Source organism: Hesperophylax consimilis, chromosome 23 (assembly GCF_061612785.1).
Source record: "Hesperophylax consimilis isolate HC1 chromosome 23, BYU_Hcon_1.0, whole genome shotgun sequence".
NCBI classification, from domain to species: domain Eukaryota; kingdom Metazoa; phylum Arthropoda; class Insecta; order Trichoptera; family Limnephilidae; genus Hesperophylax; species Hesperophylax consimilis.
The window spans coordinates 106,671-123,542 of NC_142858.1; the positions used below are offsets into that span (position 1 = coordinate 106,671).

A 16,872-nucleotide genomic window follows, 5' to 3' on the forward strand; every position below is an offset into this window, starting at 1 on the left:
GCCTCAATTGACAATTCGTTTCTTGGCATATTTCTGTCACCATATCTGCGCTTATAAATAAAGCAAACATTTCTCTTATTGTGTTAGATAATAAACTACCATTTTTCAGGCCGGAAGTTTCATTGACAATATTGCATTGCCGACGTCTCGATGATGATGGTGGTAATACACTCCATTCGAATCCGTGTTTTGAAACTAGTATTTCTCCCTCGTCTTCATTTTCACTAGTCGATTCCGAGTCTGATTCTTCTAAATGTTCAACCAAATCTTCAGTATCTGATATGTCATTGTTCATTTCAAACTCAATATCACTATCATAATCAAGTTCTTGCGCTATCTCTTCTTCTGTTGAATTTCTGTCAGTCATTATTCTTCCTGAAAATTGAAGGGTTTTTGTAAATAATGTAAAATGCAGTATTGCTTAACTGAATATTAAAACGAATAAGAAAAAAATGTGAAATAAATATTCAAAAATAAATCTTAGATCAATGATTAAATGACGAAAGCGCACAAATAAATAGTTACGTAATACACACTTTTCAATACTATAATATAAGGTAATAGTATAACACAGTATTCGGAAATAAATGAAAAAGTACTTACAAAAAATTATTAATTTAATTATCGAACGGAAATAATGATTCACTTTAGTACCCCTGCACAAGTTGGTCACGAGACGAAGCTACACAATGCGGCCGTAGGTATCGATGGTCTAAATAGAAAAATAGAACTGGGGACAAGTGGATTTCTCATGTGCACGCATAGCGAAGTAAAGCGGGACATCAATAGCGTGTCATTTCCTCGCGCACTCTTCGCGTAGCAATGGCACACGGTTGAATGTATTGGTATATTTGCTCCCGATTTCTTACAAAAAACTCTGATTTTTAATTGAATTTGAAAACTATGTTAAATATTATTTTTTAATTCAGTGCATAAATGTATAACGGAGGAATACCTAAAATCTGAACCCAGAATTTATTATATTTATAGAGTTATTAAAGATATTAGAAGCAATGTGTAGTAAATACACACCACAGATGAGGAAAGGTTAACCACATGTAAATCATATATCTCATCGTAAAACAAAATGAGATAGCATGAATTTTATAGAAATATCTCTCAAAAAGACTAAAAAGAGAAAAACTTCCGAAAATTATTAATTAATTATGTAGGTATTCCATATTAATCTCAAGGAATGATCAAATACCACCAGAATGTTGGTGGTATCTGTATTGGCTCCATGGAGGAGCCTTGTCCACCGTGGAATTTGAAGTGTTCGCAATCCTCGGCAATGAAGAAAGAAGAATTGGTCTCAAGCGTCACCTTGTTCCTCCCTGTGCCCCCGTTGTTACTGACGGGCAGCGTCAGGAAGCAGTCGGGCATGGGTTGGGGCGGCGGCTCCCCCTGCCCCTTGACCCGCTGCTCCTGCATCTCCTGGGACAGGTCCATCAGCGTGCGGGCCAGGGCCGGCTCCCGATTGTGCTGCTTGCTGCTGCCGGGCTTGATGTGCTTCATGCTCTGGGAAGTGAAGGATCCGTCCAATGACTGTGTGGAATCGCCGAAATAGCTGGTGTCCTGGATATAAGAAAAAATTTATATCAACTTTTCAAATGTGTAGGTTTAAACCATTATTATATGTCTTTATGTGGGATCCTAATCAGTGGCGGCTGGTCGCATAGTGCGTTCGTGTGCAGCACTATCTAAATTGTAATGGCTAAAATTAATTTATAATATCTTACTGAAGACTATAAAATCTATAAAAATCATTTAAAAATATTACTTACCAATACAATGCAATGAATATTATCAAGGAGAGCGATTTTAATCTCTCCAAGTATAAAGTATGGCCGCTGCGCGGCGCCAATCCGCCGCGCCGTGTACACAGATTTGCAAACGGATGAAAATACGTTTTTGTATGTATTTTTTAAAACACTGCGAGCGCCTCAATCTACCCATTTGTACCAGGAGTTAGCTAATTCCCGTGTGTCACTCGGCGCCGAGATAACCCGATCATTTCCGAAGATTACCGATTTATGAGCCTTGACCCGAGGTTACACGGAGACATCCGAAGTTCGTCGAACTTCGAACTCGATATTGGACAATAGATCACAGATGACACATGTCACATGTCACAGATCATAATTTACCGTCGTTATCGCGAGCCGTGACGTAATTATTGTCATTGTTTTGGTATTGATTTATCGAGTAATTTGATCAAGCTAAATACAGAACTTAATCCTTTTAATTTGTAACTTTATAAGAAATAAAAATGAGTGTAATCAGTGTCGAATATATAAGAAATAATAACAGTTTGTTTGAAAATAAATTATTAATTAAAAATTCTGGTCCACCTCGTCCAGTGCTCGTGATTAAGCAAGATTGTAAATCCAAATCAAGAGCTTTTACTCGAGTGTTTGACAAAAAACTTTATGATAAAGCTTTTTGGTTGTGTGGTTGTGACAAAGTTAATCGCTTTTTTTGTTTTCCGTGTCTTGTGTTTGGTGGAGATTCAACTTGGACGTTGAGTGGGATTAATGATTTAACGCATCTATCAGAGAAGTTGAAAAAGCACAATTCATCTACTTTACATTTACAAAATGTTATGAGTTTAGCCGTTTTAGGTACAGTTGACATTCGTCAACAGTTGGATTCTGGATACCGTGAGCAAACTTAACAACATAATGCAATGGTTGACAAAAATAGATATATATTGTCTAAATTAATAGATTGTGTCATATTTTGTGGAGCATTCGAATTGGCATTGCGTGGTCACGACGAAACCCTTGATTCGATAAATCCTGGTGTATTTCGCGGCTTAATAGATTTCGTAGCAGAATTAGATGCAGTATTAAAACAACATTTAGATAGTGCCACTGTTTTTAAAGGGACATCAAAGACTATTTCAAAATGACATATTGGATTCTATAATGGAAGTATACAGCACAGAAGTGAAACGACAAATTACGGAATGTGAATTTATTGCGATTCAAGCAGATGAAACTACAGATGTCTCTACGACGACGCAAATGGTTTTGATCATCGGATATGAATGGAAGGGCCATATTTATGAACGCTTTTGGAAATATTTAATTCCAACCTCGCACTGCGCTGACGGTTTGTATAAAGCCATCTCTGAAGAACTTCAAGGTTTGAACATCAGTTCAAATAAATTGATAGCTCAATGCTTTGATGGAGCCTCAGTTATGAGTGGAAGGGTTGGAGGGGTTCAAGCAAAAATTAAGGCTGATTTTCCATTTGCTAATTATGTTCATTGCTATGCTCATCAGCTGAATTTGATAGTCGAAAAAAGTGTTTCACAAAGCAATGTAATAAAAACGTTTTTCGCACATCTTCACGCATTTCCAATTTTTTTCGAGGTCTCCTAAACGAATGAACGTGTTAAACGATGTAATGAAAAAGAAAATCCCTTCTGCCCCACCAACAAGATGGAATTTCAACATAAAAACTGTGAGAACTGTTTCGGCGTACTCAGAATTGTTGATACAATGTATGGAAACTATTTTAGACCAAAATAATAATGATTCGAATACTATAAACCAGGCCAGTATGTTATTGCATTATCTTAAGGATGAACAGTTTATATATTGGTTAGGTTTCTTCAACAAGATTTTACCCCATTGTGACATTTTGTTTCAACAATTACAATCACGCTCTTTGGATACCATCATGATTAAGAAATATATATATATCAATTTGAAAAATGCATTCAGACAGTTCGTGATTCCATAGACCAAACAGGTGAGCCCAAAGCAAAAAGAAATAAAACGGTGAACTATGCAACTTGCATCGAAGTATGTGATATTCTCTTACAACAGATCAAAGACAGATTCGAGTTTACTAACCATTTATTAGCATCAAAATTATTTGATTGTGAACGCTTTACTCAATATAAAGAAAACTTTCCTCAAAGTGATTTCAATGAAACAGTGAACACGTACCTACATCTTTTTAGATAAATTTAAATTGAAAAATGAACTATGTGCTATATACGGGAGAGATGATTTCTCTAACGCCGATGGTGCAGTGGCAATCTTGCAACTTTTTTATAAAAATAATTTAGTCGAGTCGTTTTCGGAGTGTGTGAAGCTTTTAAAAATAATATGTACAATACCTATGACATCTGTGGAAAGCGAAAGGTGTTTTTCTACCCTAAAACGAATTAAATCATTCTTGCGAAACACGATGAGTCAAGACCGTTTGAATGCTTTATCTGTACTTAGTATTGAAAAAAAAAATTTGCAAACAATCCCAAATTTCACTTCGAAAGTGATAGAAGTTTTTGCTCTTCACAAACAACGTAGAATAGACCTTATCTACAAATAAGGTAGGTGGAATAATTATTTTTACCCATAATCTTTTTGTCATATTGTTTTTATTTTGGATTGTCAGTGAACCACCACCCTTTTAGGGCAGCGGCCGCCACTGATCCTAATGATAGTTTTTTGACGGAACCGTGATTGGTAAATCGATATTGTCCGCTTATAAGTGAAGAGGTAAACCAATTAGAAAAGAAAGTAAGCTCAATTTTATCTTACTTTATGTTAAATTGTCCATACATTTTTATAGTGGACGGGTGCACCACCCAAGTACAGCAAGTACACAAACAAGCCATACACTATAATATATTACAATTCTAATATCGTTTTATAATATTCTTACAGCAGCCCTCTTATAACATTTGACCGATTCCAAACTGGTTACTTTAACCGATTTGACTTAAATTAAGTAATAAAAATTATTACGACTGGGTGTTTTAATCAATATGATAATTTCAATCAAGTATAAAAGGCAATATCTGTACCTTGAAGTTGTCAATAGATGAACCTCTGGATGGCAGCTTGTGAGAAGGTTCTCCGCTGAGCTGGTTGATGTTCAGCTGGTTCCGGGATGAAGACAAGTAGGCTTCATCGTCATCTTGGTCACTGCAAATGACGAACTTTTCAACAAACTAAATTTTTTAAACTTAATTTACTAGTTTATTTTATAAATTAAATCCAAAATTTACTCTGAAATGGGGTAAGATTTGTAAGTAGATACTTAAATACCTACCTACTTAATTGCAAACCATGGATATTTTATATATTTTTTAAATTTCAAATAAGGAATTATACAATTTTTCCAAAGAAATGTCACCAATTCTTTTTAGCAACTTTCTTCAGGCAGGTAAGTAGGTACCATAATCATAGAATGAACCACGATCATGCAGTATCCAGAAGGGTATAACTCCGATAGAAAATTTGAATCGAAGAAAAGATACAGTAATCTCCATGGCTTGTGACATCACATAATTTAACCACATCCACCAATGAACAACTCTGAAAATCTATGGAAAAACTGTTGGAGGCTGAGTGGTTTGATACAATTTGATTGATTGTCCTAAGTAAATGAGGTATAAAAAAAAGATAATTTAAAGCTCTTTTTCGCAGGACAGTACTTTGTCAGATAGAGTCTGGTTGTCGTGAGGGAACATTCTGAAATTCAAATATTTTTATTTTTAAAATAATATGTAAGGCTATTTATTGAATAGGATAGGCTTGGAATGAGAATTTTATTGTCTATGGCCGCACCTTTTTTTTCGAGTTTCCTCTATCCTCGCCGATGGTGTATGATATAGAACAGTTGCACGCATAAAGTGTGTCTAAATATTGGAATATCTATGGTTAAATAGAGGGCCAATTTGTTTCATGCATAAAGCATGGAGTTATCAATCTAATGGGTGGTTTTTTTATGGTAGTACTAGCATGGCAACCATCTTGAACCGGAATGTAACAAACAAATTTACAATTTTTTAAATGCCAAATGGTCGAGTTAAAAAAGGACTTCACTGCGCTCAGTCAATTAAACAACACATTTTTTTTTTGTAAGTCAGGAGAGAGTGAACTTTTCAACATTGGAACTGATGTGTTGAGGAAATCAACAAATTAAAAAAAAGAATCTTTTCAAAACCAGACAAGCAATTGTAAACCCAAAAATATAACATATTATAAGCAGACAATATCGTTTTTTTTCTACATTTGAAATGTGCATACATTATAATGACTTACTTTTACAGGGCATTTTTAAAAGTGGAACTTACAACTTGCAAATACTTGGTACATCACGTGAATTAAAAATATAAACTGAATAACCAATAAATACTAAAAATTTGAACTTTATAAGTTTTTAACTAAAGAAACCAGATTTAATAGATTAAAGTTCAGAAGGAGAAAGAACTTAAGATTTTAGTTAGTAAAAACACATTTCAAATAGAAGATGATTAAGACGGACAAGATGTACATTTATTCCACTAAACTGCACTTGCACATCTCATGATGGTGCATATTAATTATAATTAAAATATATCATACCAATGCTAAAGGATGACTAACAGATGACATAATATGTATTAATACCTCAACCTTCTTATATGTCATATTCTTCAGTGAAAAGGCACTTAACTCAACATTCCTATAATTATTATTGTTTAAGATTTCTTAAAATCACTCAATAATGCGATTTATATACTAATGGCCTGCAAACATAAGTAGCGTAAGAATATATTAATTTATGTAGTTTAAATGACAATACAATTAACCCCCCAGGCCTCTGGTATATTTTGGCAGAAGGTCAGAGTATTATCGCTTTGCTATAAAATCCAATTAAATGGAATATTTCTGAAACTAAATATTGTTTTTGAAAGGTGATTAAATACACTTACAAATGTTGTTATTAGAAACAAACATAATTTTTGAAATATTAAAATTTATAACGCAAAAGTAAAAAAGTTTTAAAAATGGCTCACCTTACGTTTTTTATAACTAAAATTACTGTTAACGATTAAAAATAAAAACACACATGAAAATGGTTCCATGATATTTCATCAAAATGACAATTAAACACACCTTTAAAAATTGATAAAACAAAAAGTAGGTTAAATATAGGGTTTTCCAATAAGAGGTGTTATTTTGAATAGCACGCTATTTCGGTAGATGTTACTTTTAAGCTGTTATTTTTTGACATTTGACAAGTAGAAATTACGCCATTAATAAAAATGGAACGATACACGCTTCAACAACGCATTGAAATTATTAAAATTCACTATTATTAATTATTAGATTTCCATCGAAAAATCATCTTGAGTGATGAGGCCCATTTCCACCTCGGTGGCTTCGTCAACAAGCAAAATTGTCGCATCTGGGGCTCGGAAAACCCAAGAGTTATTGTTGAAAAGCCTCTCTATCCTCAATGTGTGACTGTTTGGTGCGGTTTATGGTCCGGCGGAGTCATTGGATCTTACTTTTTCGAAAATGAGGCTGGAGCAACAGTTACGGTGAATGGATTGCGCTATCGAGAGATGATTAATGATTTTTTATGACCGGAATTGGATGGTATTGATCTGGACAACGTTTAATTTCAACAAGACGGCGCTACGTGCCACACAAGCAACGAAACCATTGATCTTTTACGGGAAAAGTTTCTTTGAATATCAAAATAACACATCTTATTGTAGTTACCTATCCTATGTAACCTAGTTTTTGTTTCATCACTTTTCATGACTTTATATCACTTTTTGTAGGTATGTTGACCTGTCATTTTGATGAGATACCCGGTCACCTAGGAAAATGTATTATATATGTTACAGTCACCTCACTTTTTTTTTCGTTCATATAAAAATAATGAATGAAAAATTCACAAAGTTTCATACATTTTTTCGAATTGCGATCGGAAACTTTGGTTCCATTGAGGTCCACATTTTAAGTTTTCTATGGTTAACTTCTAGATTTAAAAATAAAGCAAGGTGTTTTCTCTTTCTAACACTGTTTAGATCATATTTCTCACCATGACAGTAAGGGAGACAAAACGATTTATATGAGCTGTTTCCAAAAGCAAACAAATTAGCCTGAGGAGTTAATTTCTAAAATTTAAAAATTTACTGAGTTCCATAAAGCATGGTTCTCAACCGCTGATGAATATTAGTTGAAAGACACAACAAACAAAAGTTTAATGCTAAATTTGAAGTGATTTTAGACAATTATAGAAATGTGAGATACTAAACTTATGAAAGAACTTTTATCAATCCCAGGAAATTATTCAACAATTTTTCAAAACCTAAAAATTCTTATTTCTCCCCTATTCTGTTATGATGGGCAACTAGTGTTGTTGTATTTTGGATGAATGCATACATACTTACCAGATACTAGTTGAATGGTAGTCTTACATGCCCCATAAGAAATTCTGCAGAGATCATAAATTGCTAAAATTGCCGGTATTTAAACGCCACATACCTCGAGTACCTATTATCAATGTCGGTTCGCATGGTCAGCGCAGAGCAGGCGCAGTCATCCTCAGCAGCGGGGGGCCCCGGGAGCCCCGCCCCCCCAGGGAGCCCCATGGACGCTGCCTCCTCAGCCCCAGAAGGGGTCGGCTTGGACACAGCGGATTGATCCAAGGCGAGGGACTGCTGGTTGGTCCTGTGGTCCACCTGCCAATCAAATTAATATATATTAGTTTGGGATTAAAAATACCATCAACTCAATGCAAATCGGGCAATATTTTTAGCCACTGGAGTGTTTTTGGCCATATTTTGTCCAATTCGCAACACACGCGAGCGCACGCTAGCCTAAGGCCAATTTAAAGAGATATATTAAAACATTTATAGGAATTATTTAAAAAGTTCCCACGTGTTTGCAACTTGGATATTCACAAAGCTAACAGTATTACACAGCTAGTAGTTTCACAGATTATCAATAGATGTCTCGTTTCTCTAGTAAATACGGTTCCATGGATAACTCATCAAAATGACAATTCAACACACCGATAAAAAGTGTTATAAAGTTATGAAAAGTGATGAAACAAAAACTAGGTTAAATAGTTTACATATGTGTAACTATTTAACCTAGTTTTTGTTTCATCACTAATGACTTTAAAACACTTTTTATAGGTGTGTTGAATTGTCATTTTGATGAGTTATCTGGTCACCAGTAAATACATAAAGCTAAACAAATTATCTCAGTGAAGAGTTTTTTTTTTTGACGGTATGTTGTCGCGTTAAAAATTCCTGTGAATGTTTATTTTACACAAATTTTGTTATGTATCATGTATCAATGTATTTGTTATTAAATTCTCTGCTTATTTAAAGTTATTTAAAATTTTAAAAAATGTGAAAGCGAGTTTTAATTTGCACAAAAAATTTACTTTTTCGGTGCAGTATGTGCATTGTCCTTAAATAAAAGGTGTAATATTGTAAATTATATGATTATTAATCCAATTTAAAATTATAGAAATAGATAATAGAGAATTTTTATTATTCTAGGATAAACTTTGGTCTGATAAATTATGTTTGAAAAATAATATGTCAAGTGAAAAACAAATAATTTTTGAAGTTTTCGTAAGTACATTCTACATTTTATTTAAATAAAAATAATACTAAAAAAAAACTGTTAAAATATATATTTTTTTATTTAATAATAAAAAGGGAAACACTTTGTTTACAGTCACTTTATTGAAATTTTTAACGTCTACCGGTTTCGGTACCTCCGTACCATCATCAGGACAGTTATAAAAATACTAACAAATACAGAATAATACACATATATATAAACAAATAGTTGAGAGAGAAAGAGATAAAAAACAGAGAGAGACAGTATCAGTTGTGGGCGGGAAGTGGGGGAGGGGAGTTAGGGATAACAGGAAACATATTTATTATAGGGCTGAACGTTAAATTTAGTTGATTATTGATAATTTCAGCCTTTGAATTGACTGATTTTTTTATTTCCAACGCTTCCAAGTTGTTAAGTCGTAAACCTATCTCATTTTTGTGAAGGACTTTAATACCCGTGTCACGGTTGAAAGTATGATCTTTATTAATTAGATGTTCTGCAAATTCTGAAAATCCCGAACTGGTTAGACATCTTAGGTGTTCTTTTATTCTAGTTTCTATATTGCGTGATGTTTGCCCTATGTAGAATGCTGGGCAATCATTACAACTAATTTTATATACGCCTGAGTGGCTAAGAACATCTTCTTTATCTTTGGCATTAATTAAAAATTTTCCTAGATTATTATTAGTATAATACGCTGGTTTAATTTCTGGGGGGAATTTAACTGTACATGTAGAGGAAAGGTTATTAATATACAAAATTCTTCTCCACTGCTGGTTGGAGTTATTATTGTTGAGAGTTGGTGGACTACTGTAGACGTATTTATTTATGGCAATACATCTTAATTTTTTTGTAAGGATTCTATCAATAAGGCCTATTTCATATCCATTATTAAGTGCTATTAGTTTAATTGTACTTAACTCATTAGCGTAATTAACATTTGATAAAGGAGTAGTGACTAAACGGTGGATCATAGAGTGGAATGCCGAATGTTTGTGGGAAATAGGGTGGTTAGACGTATTATGGATTGTAGTGTCTGTGAAGGTAGGTTTTCTAAAAATATTAAACTGAATTTTATTATCAATAATCGATAATGTGAGATCTAAAAAGTTGAGTGTCGAATTTATACCTACTTCTAGTGTGAATTGGATCTGTTTATGTAAGGAGTTGAGGAGTAATAGGAAGGAATTAACTTAAAACTAAACGAAAACTAACTTACAACTTAAAACTAACTTACAACTTAAAACTAACCTACAACGAAATAACTTAAAACTAAATATTAAAATATTGCATACCGAATTAGTCCATGAACTCCACCCAGTAGAATGGGATCTTTTTGATGACAAAATTAGAAGTTTTGCGTCAGTGAAAGCTTATAAAAAGAGGATAACCCTGGAAAATAAACTCAAAAAATTGTGCCAATCAAATACCCACATCAATAACCCGGAGACATCATCATCTCAAAAATTCTACGAACGTGTACAGAATCTCTCCTCGGCACAGTTTACCCAACAAGAAATGGAATTACTCTCCAAAGGTTTAAAATATAACCTAAAATATACTAATAAAAATTACAATAGTGCTGTGGAAAACGTTGCAGTAGACATGGAAACAGCGTTATATAAATCTCCGAAACCTTACCTCTACAAAAGTGCCGAGGTCTTACAAAACCTTATCCCAAGATTCCAGCCGAAGCAGAATCAAGAAAACTTACACGCCAAAAATATCCGTGAAAAACTGAAGAAAGAAGATTTAATATTAACCAGAGCTGATAAAGGCAATACAGTTGTAATTATGAACAAGATAGAATATAATCATAAAATTAATGACTTCCTAGAATCTGATAACTTTGAAATTTTAAAAGTAGATCCGACTAATAAATACCAGAGAACCCTTAAAAGTACATTCAACGAGTGTAAAACCCCAATATTCAAAGATGATACTTATCACCAGGTTAAATTCTTAACTAAAAACCCGAAAATCCCCAGGTTATATGGGTTTGTCAAAATACATAAAGCTAATAGGCCAATTAGGCCGGTTGTGACTTGTTGTAATGCACCTAATTATAAAATTGCTTCTTTTCTTACTAAGGTAATTAAAGATTCCAATATATTTCAACCAAAATATACAATTAAAAATTCCCATGAATTAATCAACCACTTGAAAGATTTAACCCTCCCTAGCAACTGTAAACTCATTTCTTTTGATGTAGTGAATTTGTTTCCCAGTATTCCGGTAGTAGAATGTAAAAATATTATAAGCAATTTAGTCAATAGTTCTAACTTACATAAGGATTTTACAAAAGATATTAACCAACTTATCGATGTTTGCTTGAACCAAAACAGTTTTAAATATAATAATATAATGTACCGTCAACGAGATGGATTACCGATGGGGTCTCCCACAAGTCCACTTATTGCCGATATTTTTATGAATAATTTTGAAAACAATATTTTTGAACTTAAAACACCTTTGTTAAAAAATATTTTACTATGGAGACGCTATGTAGACGATATCATATGTATTTGGGCGGGTACAGAGCGTCAGCTAAATTCCTAGTTTTAAGTTGTAAGTTAGTTTTAAGTTGTAAGTTAGTTTTCGTTTAGTTTTAAGTTAATTCCTTCCTATTACTCCTCAACTCCTTACATAAACAGATCCAATTCACACTAGAAGTAGGCATAAATTCGACACTCAACTTTTTAGATCTCACATTATCGATTATTGATAATAAAATTCAGTTTAATATTTTTAGAAAACCTACCTTCACAGACACTACAATCCATAATACGTCTAACCACCCTATTTCCCACAAACATTCGGCATTCCACTCTATGATCCACCGTTTAGTCACTACTCCTTTATCAAATGTTAATTACGCTAATGAGTTAAGTACAATTAAACTAATAGCACTTAATAATGGATATGAAATAGGCCTTATTGATAGAATCCTTACAAAAAAATTAAGATGTATTGCCATAAATAAATACGTCTACAGTAGTCCACCAACTCTCAACAATAATAACTCCAACCAGCAGTGGAGAAGAATTTTGTATATTAATAACCTTTCCTCTACATGTACAGTTAAATTCCCCCCAGAAATTAAACCAGCGTATTATACTAATAATAATCTAGGAAAATTTTTAATTAATGCCAAAGATAAAGAAGATGTTCTTAGCCACTCAGGCGTATATAAAATTAGTTGTAATGATTGCCCAGCATTCTACATAGGGCAAACATCACGCAATATAGAAACTAGAATAAAAGAACACCTAAGATGTCTAACCAGTTCGGGATTTTCAGAATTTGCAGAACATCTAATTAATAAAGATCATACTTTCAACCGTGACACGGGTATTAAAGTCCTTCACAAAAATGAGATAGGTTTACGACTTAACAACTTGGAAGCGTTGGAAATAAAAAAATCAGTCAATTCAAAGGCTGAAATTATCAATAATCAACTAAATTTAACGTTCAGCCCTATAATAAATATGTTTCCTGTTATCCCTAACTCCCCTCCCCCACTTCCCGCCCACAACTGATACTGTCTCTCTCTGTTTTTTATCTCTTTCTCTCTCAACTATTTGTTTATATATATGTGTATTATTCTGTATTTGTTAGTATTTTTATAACTGTCCTGATGATGGTACGGAGGTACCGAAACCGGTAGACGTTAAAAATTTCAATAAAGTGACTGTAAACAAAGTGTTTCCCTTTTTATTATTTAAAATGTCAAGTCACAATGTGTTTGCTTCTTTTGAAAAATTATTTTTTTATTATTAAACTGTAAACATACATTTACAAACATGCTGTAAGAAGTACAGTTTTGAACCATTTTTGTTAACAATCAGACGAAATTCACGCGTTTATGAACTTGATGATTTTTTTTTAATGAAACCTACAAACTTAAGATAAATATAGAAATATAGGTAAATTCATTGGCTTTAAACGACAGTTAACAGATCAGTATTTGGAGATATGATTTTTTTGATGAACACAGGTAAATTCAAATCCACACATATGAAAATCTCCAGCGCTCAATGCATTTTATCGTAAACATCTTGGCGCTCCAGTTGCTAATAAAAACCCCTATGGGAGGAGGTGGATTGTTGTTGTATGGGGTCATTGCCCCAAGTAACATACATTGATAAAAGTGTTGACATTTGCCAAATGAGAATGGGTTGTTTTTATGAATCCTTATCAATAGCAAAGTTCCACAATAACCAGTTAGCTTTTGTTTTTATTTTATTTGAAACATCTTTTGGCACTCCTAGGGGAGGTAAAACTGACTATTGCGTAGCACAGTACGTTAAGACAGGACAACGCACTAGCATGGACCGACGCTTCATTCGGCTAGCCTCATGACTCGTCGGCTCTTTCCGCCCGACGGCCAAAACTCTGTGCGGTATATTTGCTTCTATTCTTACTAAAATTGGCAATGGATCTAAATCAATCTATCTAAATGAAGAAGTTGTAATATATATTCACCGGCCTCAAAACGCTGAGCAACCGGGTAGCGACATAGTTCCCCTGCCTTTACACTGTACAGAACAGACAGGGCCGCTCTTGTGAGGCGACATAATAAATTCCTTTGTGTATGTTTTAATAATAATTGTTAATAACTTGTGTCTCCTCAATACCCACAACCCATTCCTGAACAGAGTTAACTTTTCAAAATTATTACATATTTAAGAACCCTTGACATGAATTTCATGATGAAATTGTTACCACACAGATCATTTGAAACTAAAAAAGAATGAGTGATGTATGCTGGTCAATTAACATAAGGCAACAATTAATTTAATTATTTAACATTCAGTATAAAGTGTTCTCAACACTGTGACAGTCAACACTGTAGATAAAGACCAAATCTGTTGTTTTATAATCTGTGCGGGTGACTTACATCCTTGCTCATGAGGCGCTCCAGCTGTTTCTTTTTGGCCTCCAGCTCAGCCTTAAGCGCCAGCTGGCGACGCTCCACCGGGCCCCCATAGGGCGGGTAGCCCACCACCGTGTTGGAGGAGGTGTTGCCCCCGCTCAGACTATTGGTGCGCTTCTTGTCCTCCGACTTGATGGAGGAGCCACTGGACATACATGTGTCTGGAAATTATTTTTCATTCATTTAAAATACATTCGGTACATACTTAAAGAAATATCTCCATTCTGTCTTGAAAATGTTTTTTAACCCTTTGTACTACTAATATTTTTTATATGGTATACCAGCTACTCCATAGAGTGTAATGTAAAAATATGAGTAAAAATTACAATATCTTTAAAAAATTAGAAAGAAATGTTTTTTGGTAAGGCAGCAAATAAAATGATATAGTTATGTTAAGAAATATATATTTATTATCATATAAGATTGTTAATAAAAGAAAAATTTTCATATTCTAATCTTTATAATTTTTCAACATGTGGTATTTTAGAAATCAGTAGCCCAAATGCATACGTGGCTTGTTAGGACACGTGTCACAGTACTCACTGGTTTCCCGTCTGCCGCCTTTTACTTCCCTTTTCGAGCAGACCACACAGTCCCGCTTGGAACCTTTTCTTAAAATATGGAGGTTCCCATTGGCCTGGTCTCTGATGGAGTGAGAATATTTATTGCCCAGTAAAAATATTCAAATAAAATGAATGTGTTATGTTAAATTGTTATGTATGAAAAACAGAGCAAAAAGCACAACCAATCGTAAATGGGTAATGTATACAGCTGAATAGAATCATGTGTATACCTGTAAAAAGACCCTTTTATTTTTTGACAAGACATTAACTCTACCTATGTTTGTTGTTAGTTTAAGACGATTAGAAGAGTTTTTAATATGTTTTGTATAACAAGTCTGCAGTCTTGGCAAACCCTTCCCCTCATACTACTTCCCACTCCCATTTTATGACAAGACATTAACTCTACCTATATTTGTTGTTAGTTTAAGACGATTAGAAAAGTTTTTAATATGTTTTGTATAAACAAGTCTGCTGTCTTGACAAACTCTTCCCCTTGGTATATAAGTCTTATCTATGGTATTTAAGTCTCCTTCTCTATGGTATTTAAGTTAGAAGATCATTGATAAAAATAAATTAAAAGAGTGCAGTTCCCCATTACTGCACATGAAAAGTTTTAGCCCATCGTCCCACGAGTCAGTAAGCAATCAACATAAACCGAATGCTGCGAACCCTGCGCAGGATCGGATACAAATAATTTGTAAAATTTTGAGAACTGGTAATTGTTAATCTGAAAACAATACTTTCTGTGAGTGGGATTTTGAGCTGGAGCACGGCATATCAAAGGTTAATCCATTTTGTCCGAACCGCCACAATTAAGTTTTTAGATTTTCACGGCCAAAAGCATTTTTGTTGTTTGTTTTTGGGGTGTTATGCCGTGTTGCGCTAACTCCTTCTTTAGCCGACGTTTCGGACAGCGTTGCAGTGTCCATCATCAGGGCAGATCCGGTAGATCCGAAGATGATGATGGACACTGCAACGCTGTCCGAAACGTCGGCTAAAGAAGGAGTTAGCGCAACACGGCATAACACCCCAAAAACAAACAACAAAAATCTTAAGCATTTATTTTTATATTATAAAAATTTATAAAAAAAATTAATTTATATTAAATAAATACAAAAACAAAGAGTTATGTTATTTTTACTACATCAATAAATTCAGTAAAAGTTCTTACAACAATTAATTCAGTTGCTGTGGTCAGTTTCAGTGTAAATAATTTCAGATGGGATGGTTTAAAAGCAATGCAGGTTTCTGTGCTGATAGTAATGATTAGTACCTCTGTTGGTGGCGTGTTTCAGGCGCCTTCTCTCTTCGCTCAGTCCCTGGGCTGCCTGCTTCAGCTCGTGGGTCAACTGCTGGATGACTGCCAGACCAGAACCAACACTGTCACCAGTGCCTGTAGTTTGGTTTTGCTCACTGACATTGGTGCACTTATTGGATCCTGACGATATGCAATTCTGAAGTCTGGACAATCCCAGAGGAGTGTTCTGACTCTTGGAGTTGGCGCCACTGTTCTGGGCCCCCGACTGGCCGTCTTTCATTATTTTAGAAGATGAAGATGAGTCTGTTCTGCAGAGAGGAGCATTGTTCACGGATGATTCAGAAACTCTGGAAAAAAAAAACTCTTTTTAGATGCAGAAGCTGTGCGAGGAGAGACTGGGCCAGTGATGGACTGAGGCCGCCAAAGTAGAGCAAGATAGGGACACCTGAGGTTGTCTTGTCAAAACAATGGTTGCCTGTCTCCACTAGGAAATGTGTGTTTAAATTGTATTTTTATGAAAGAGGTAAACAAAATCTCGGCAGTCACGAGTAATGGATAAATATGTACCTATTTTGATTTCTATTATGGTTTTCTTGAGGAATATGAGGAGTATTGTGAAACACATGTTCTTCATCAAAAGTTGAATTGATTCCGAAATTGTTTTGGATAGAATCCACAGTCCTTAGCATATCTGAAAAAGAATTAAAATTAATTAACCATTAAAAATATAATTCT

At 34.2% G+C, this 16,872-nt stretch overlaps 1 protein-coding gene across 1 annotated transcript in view; it reads right to left on the reverse strand.

Moving 5' to 3' along the window:
• Positions 1-1,188: 1,188 nt before the first annotated feature.
• Positions 1,189-16,872, reverse strand: part of LOC149412188 (uncharacterized) — a 36,517-nt gene continuing 20,833 nt past the window's right edge. The window contains exons 11-16 of the mRNA XM_089645678.1: positions 16,705-16,828; positions 16,153-16,484; positions 14,281-14,477; positions 8,286-8,482; positions 4,823-4,943; positions 1,189-1,575 (exon numbers count right to left, since the gene is read on the reverse strand). Coding sequence (XP_089501804.1) covers positions 1,189-1,575; positions 4,823-4,943; positions 8,286-8,482; positions 14,281-14,477; positions 16,153-16,484; positions 16,705-16,828 — 1,358 coding nt within the window. The remainder of the gene's footprint in view (positions 1,576-4,822; positions 4,944-8,285; positions 8,483-14,280; positions 14,478-16,152; positions 16,485-16,704; positions 16,829-16,872) is intronic.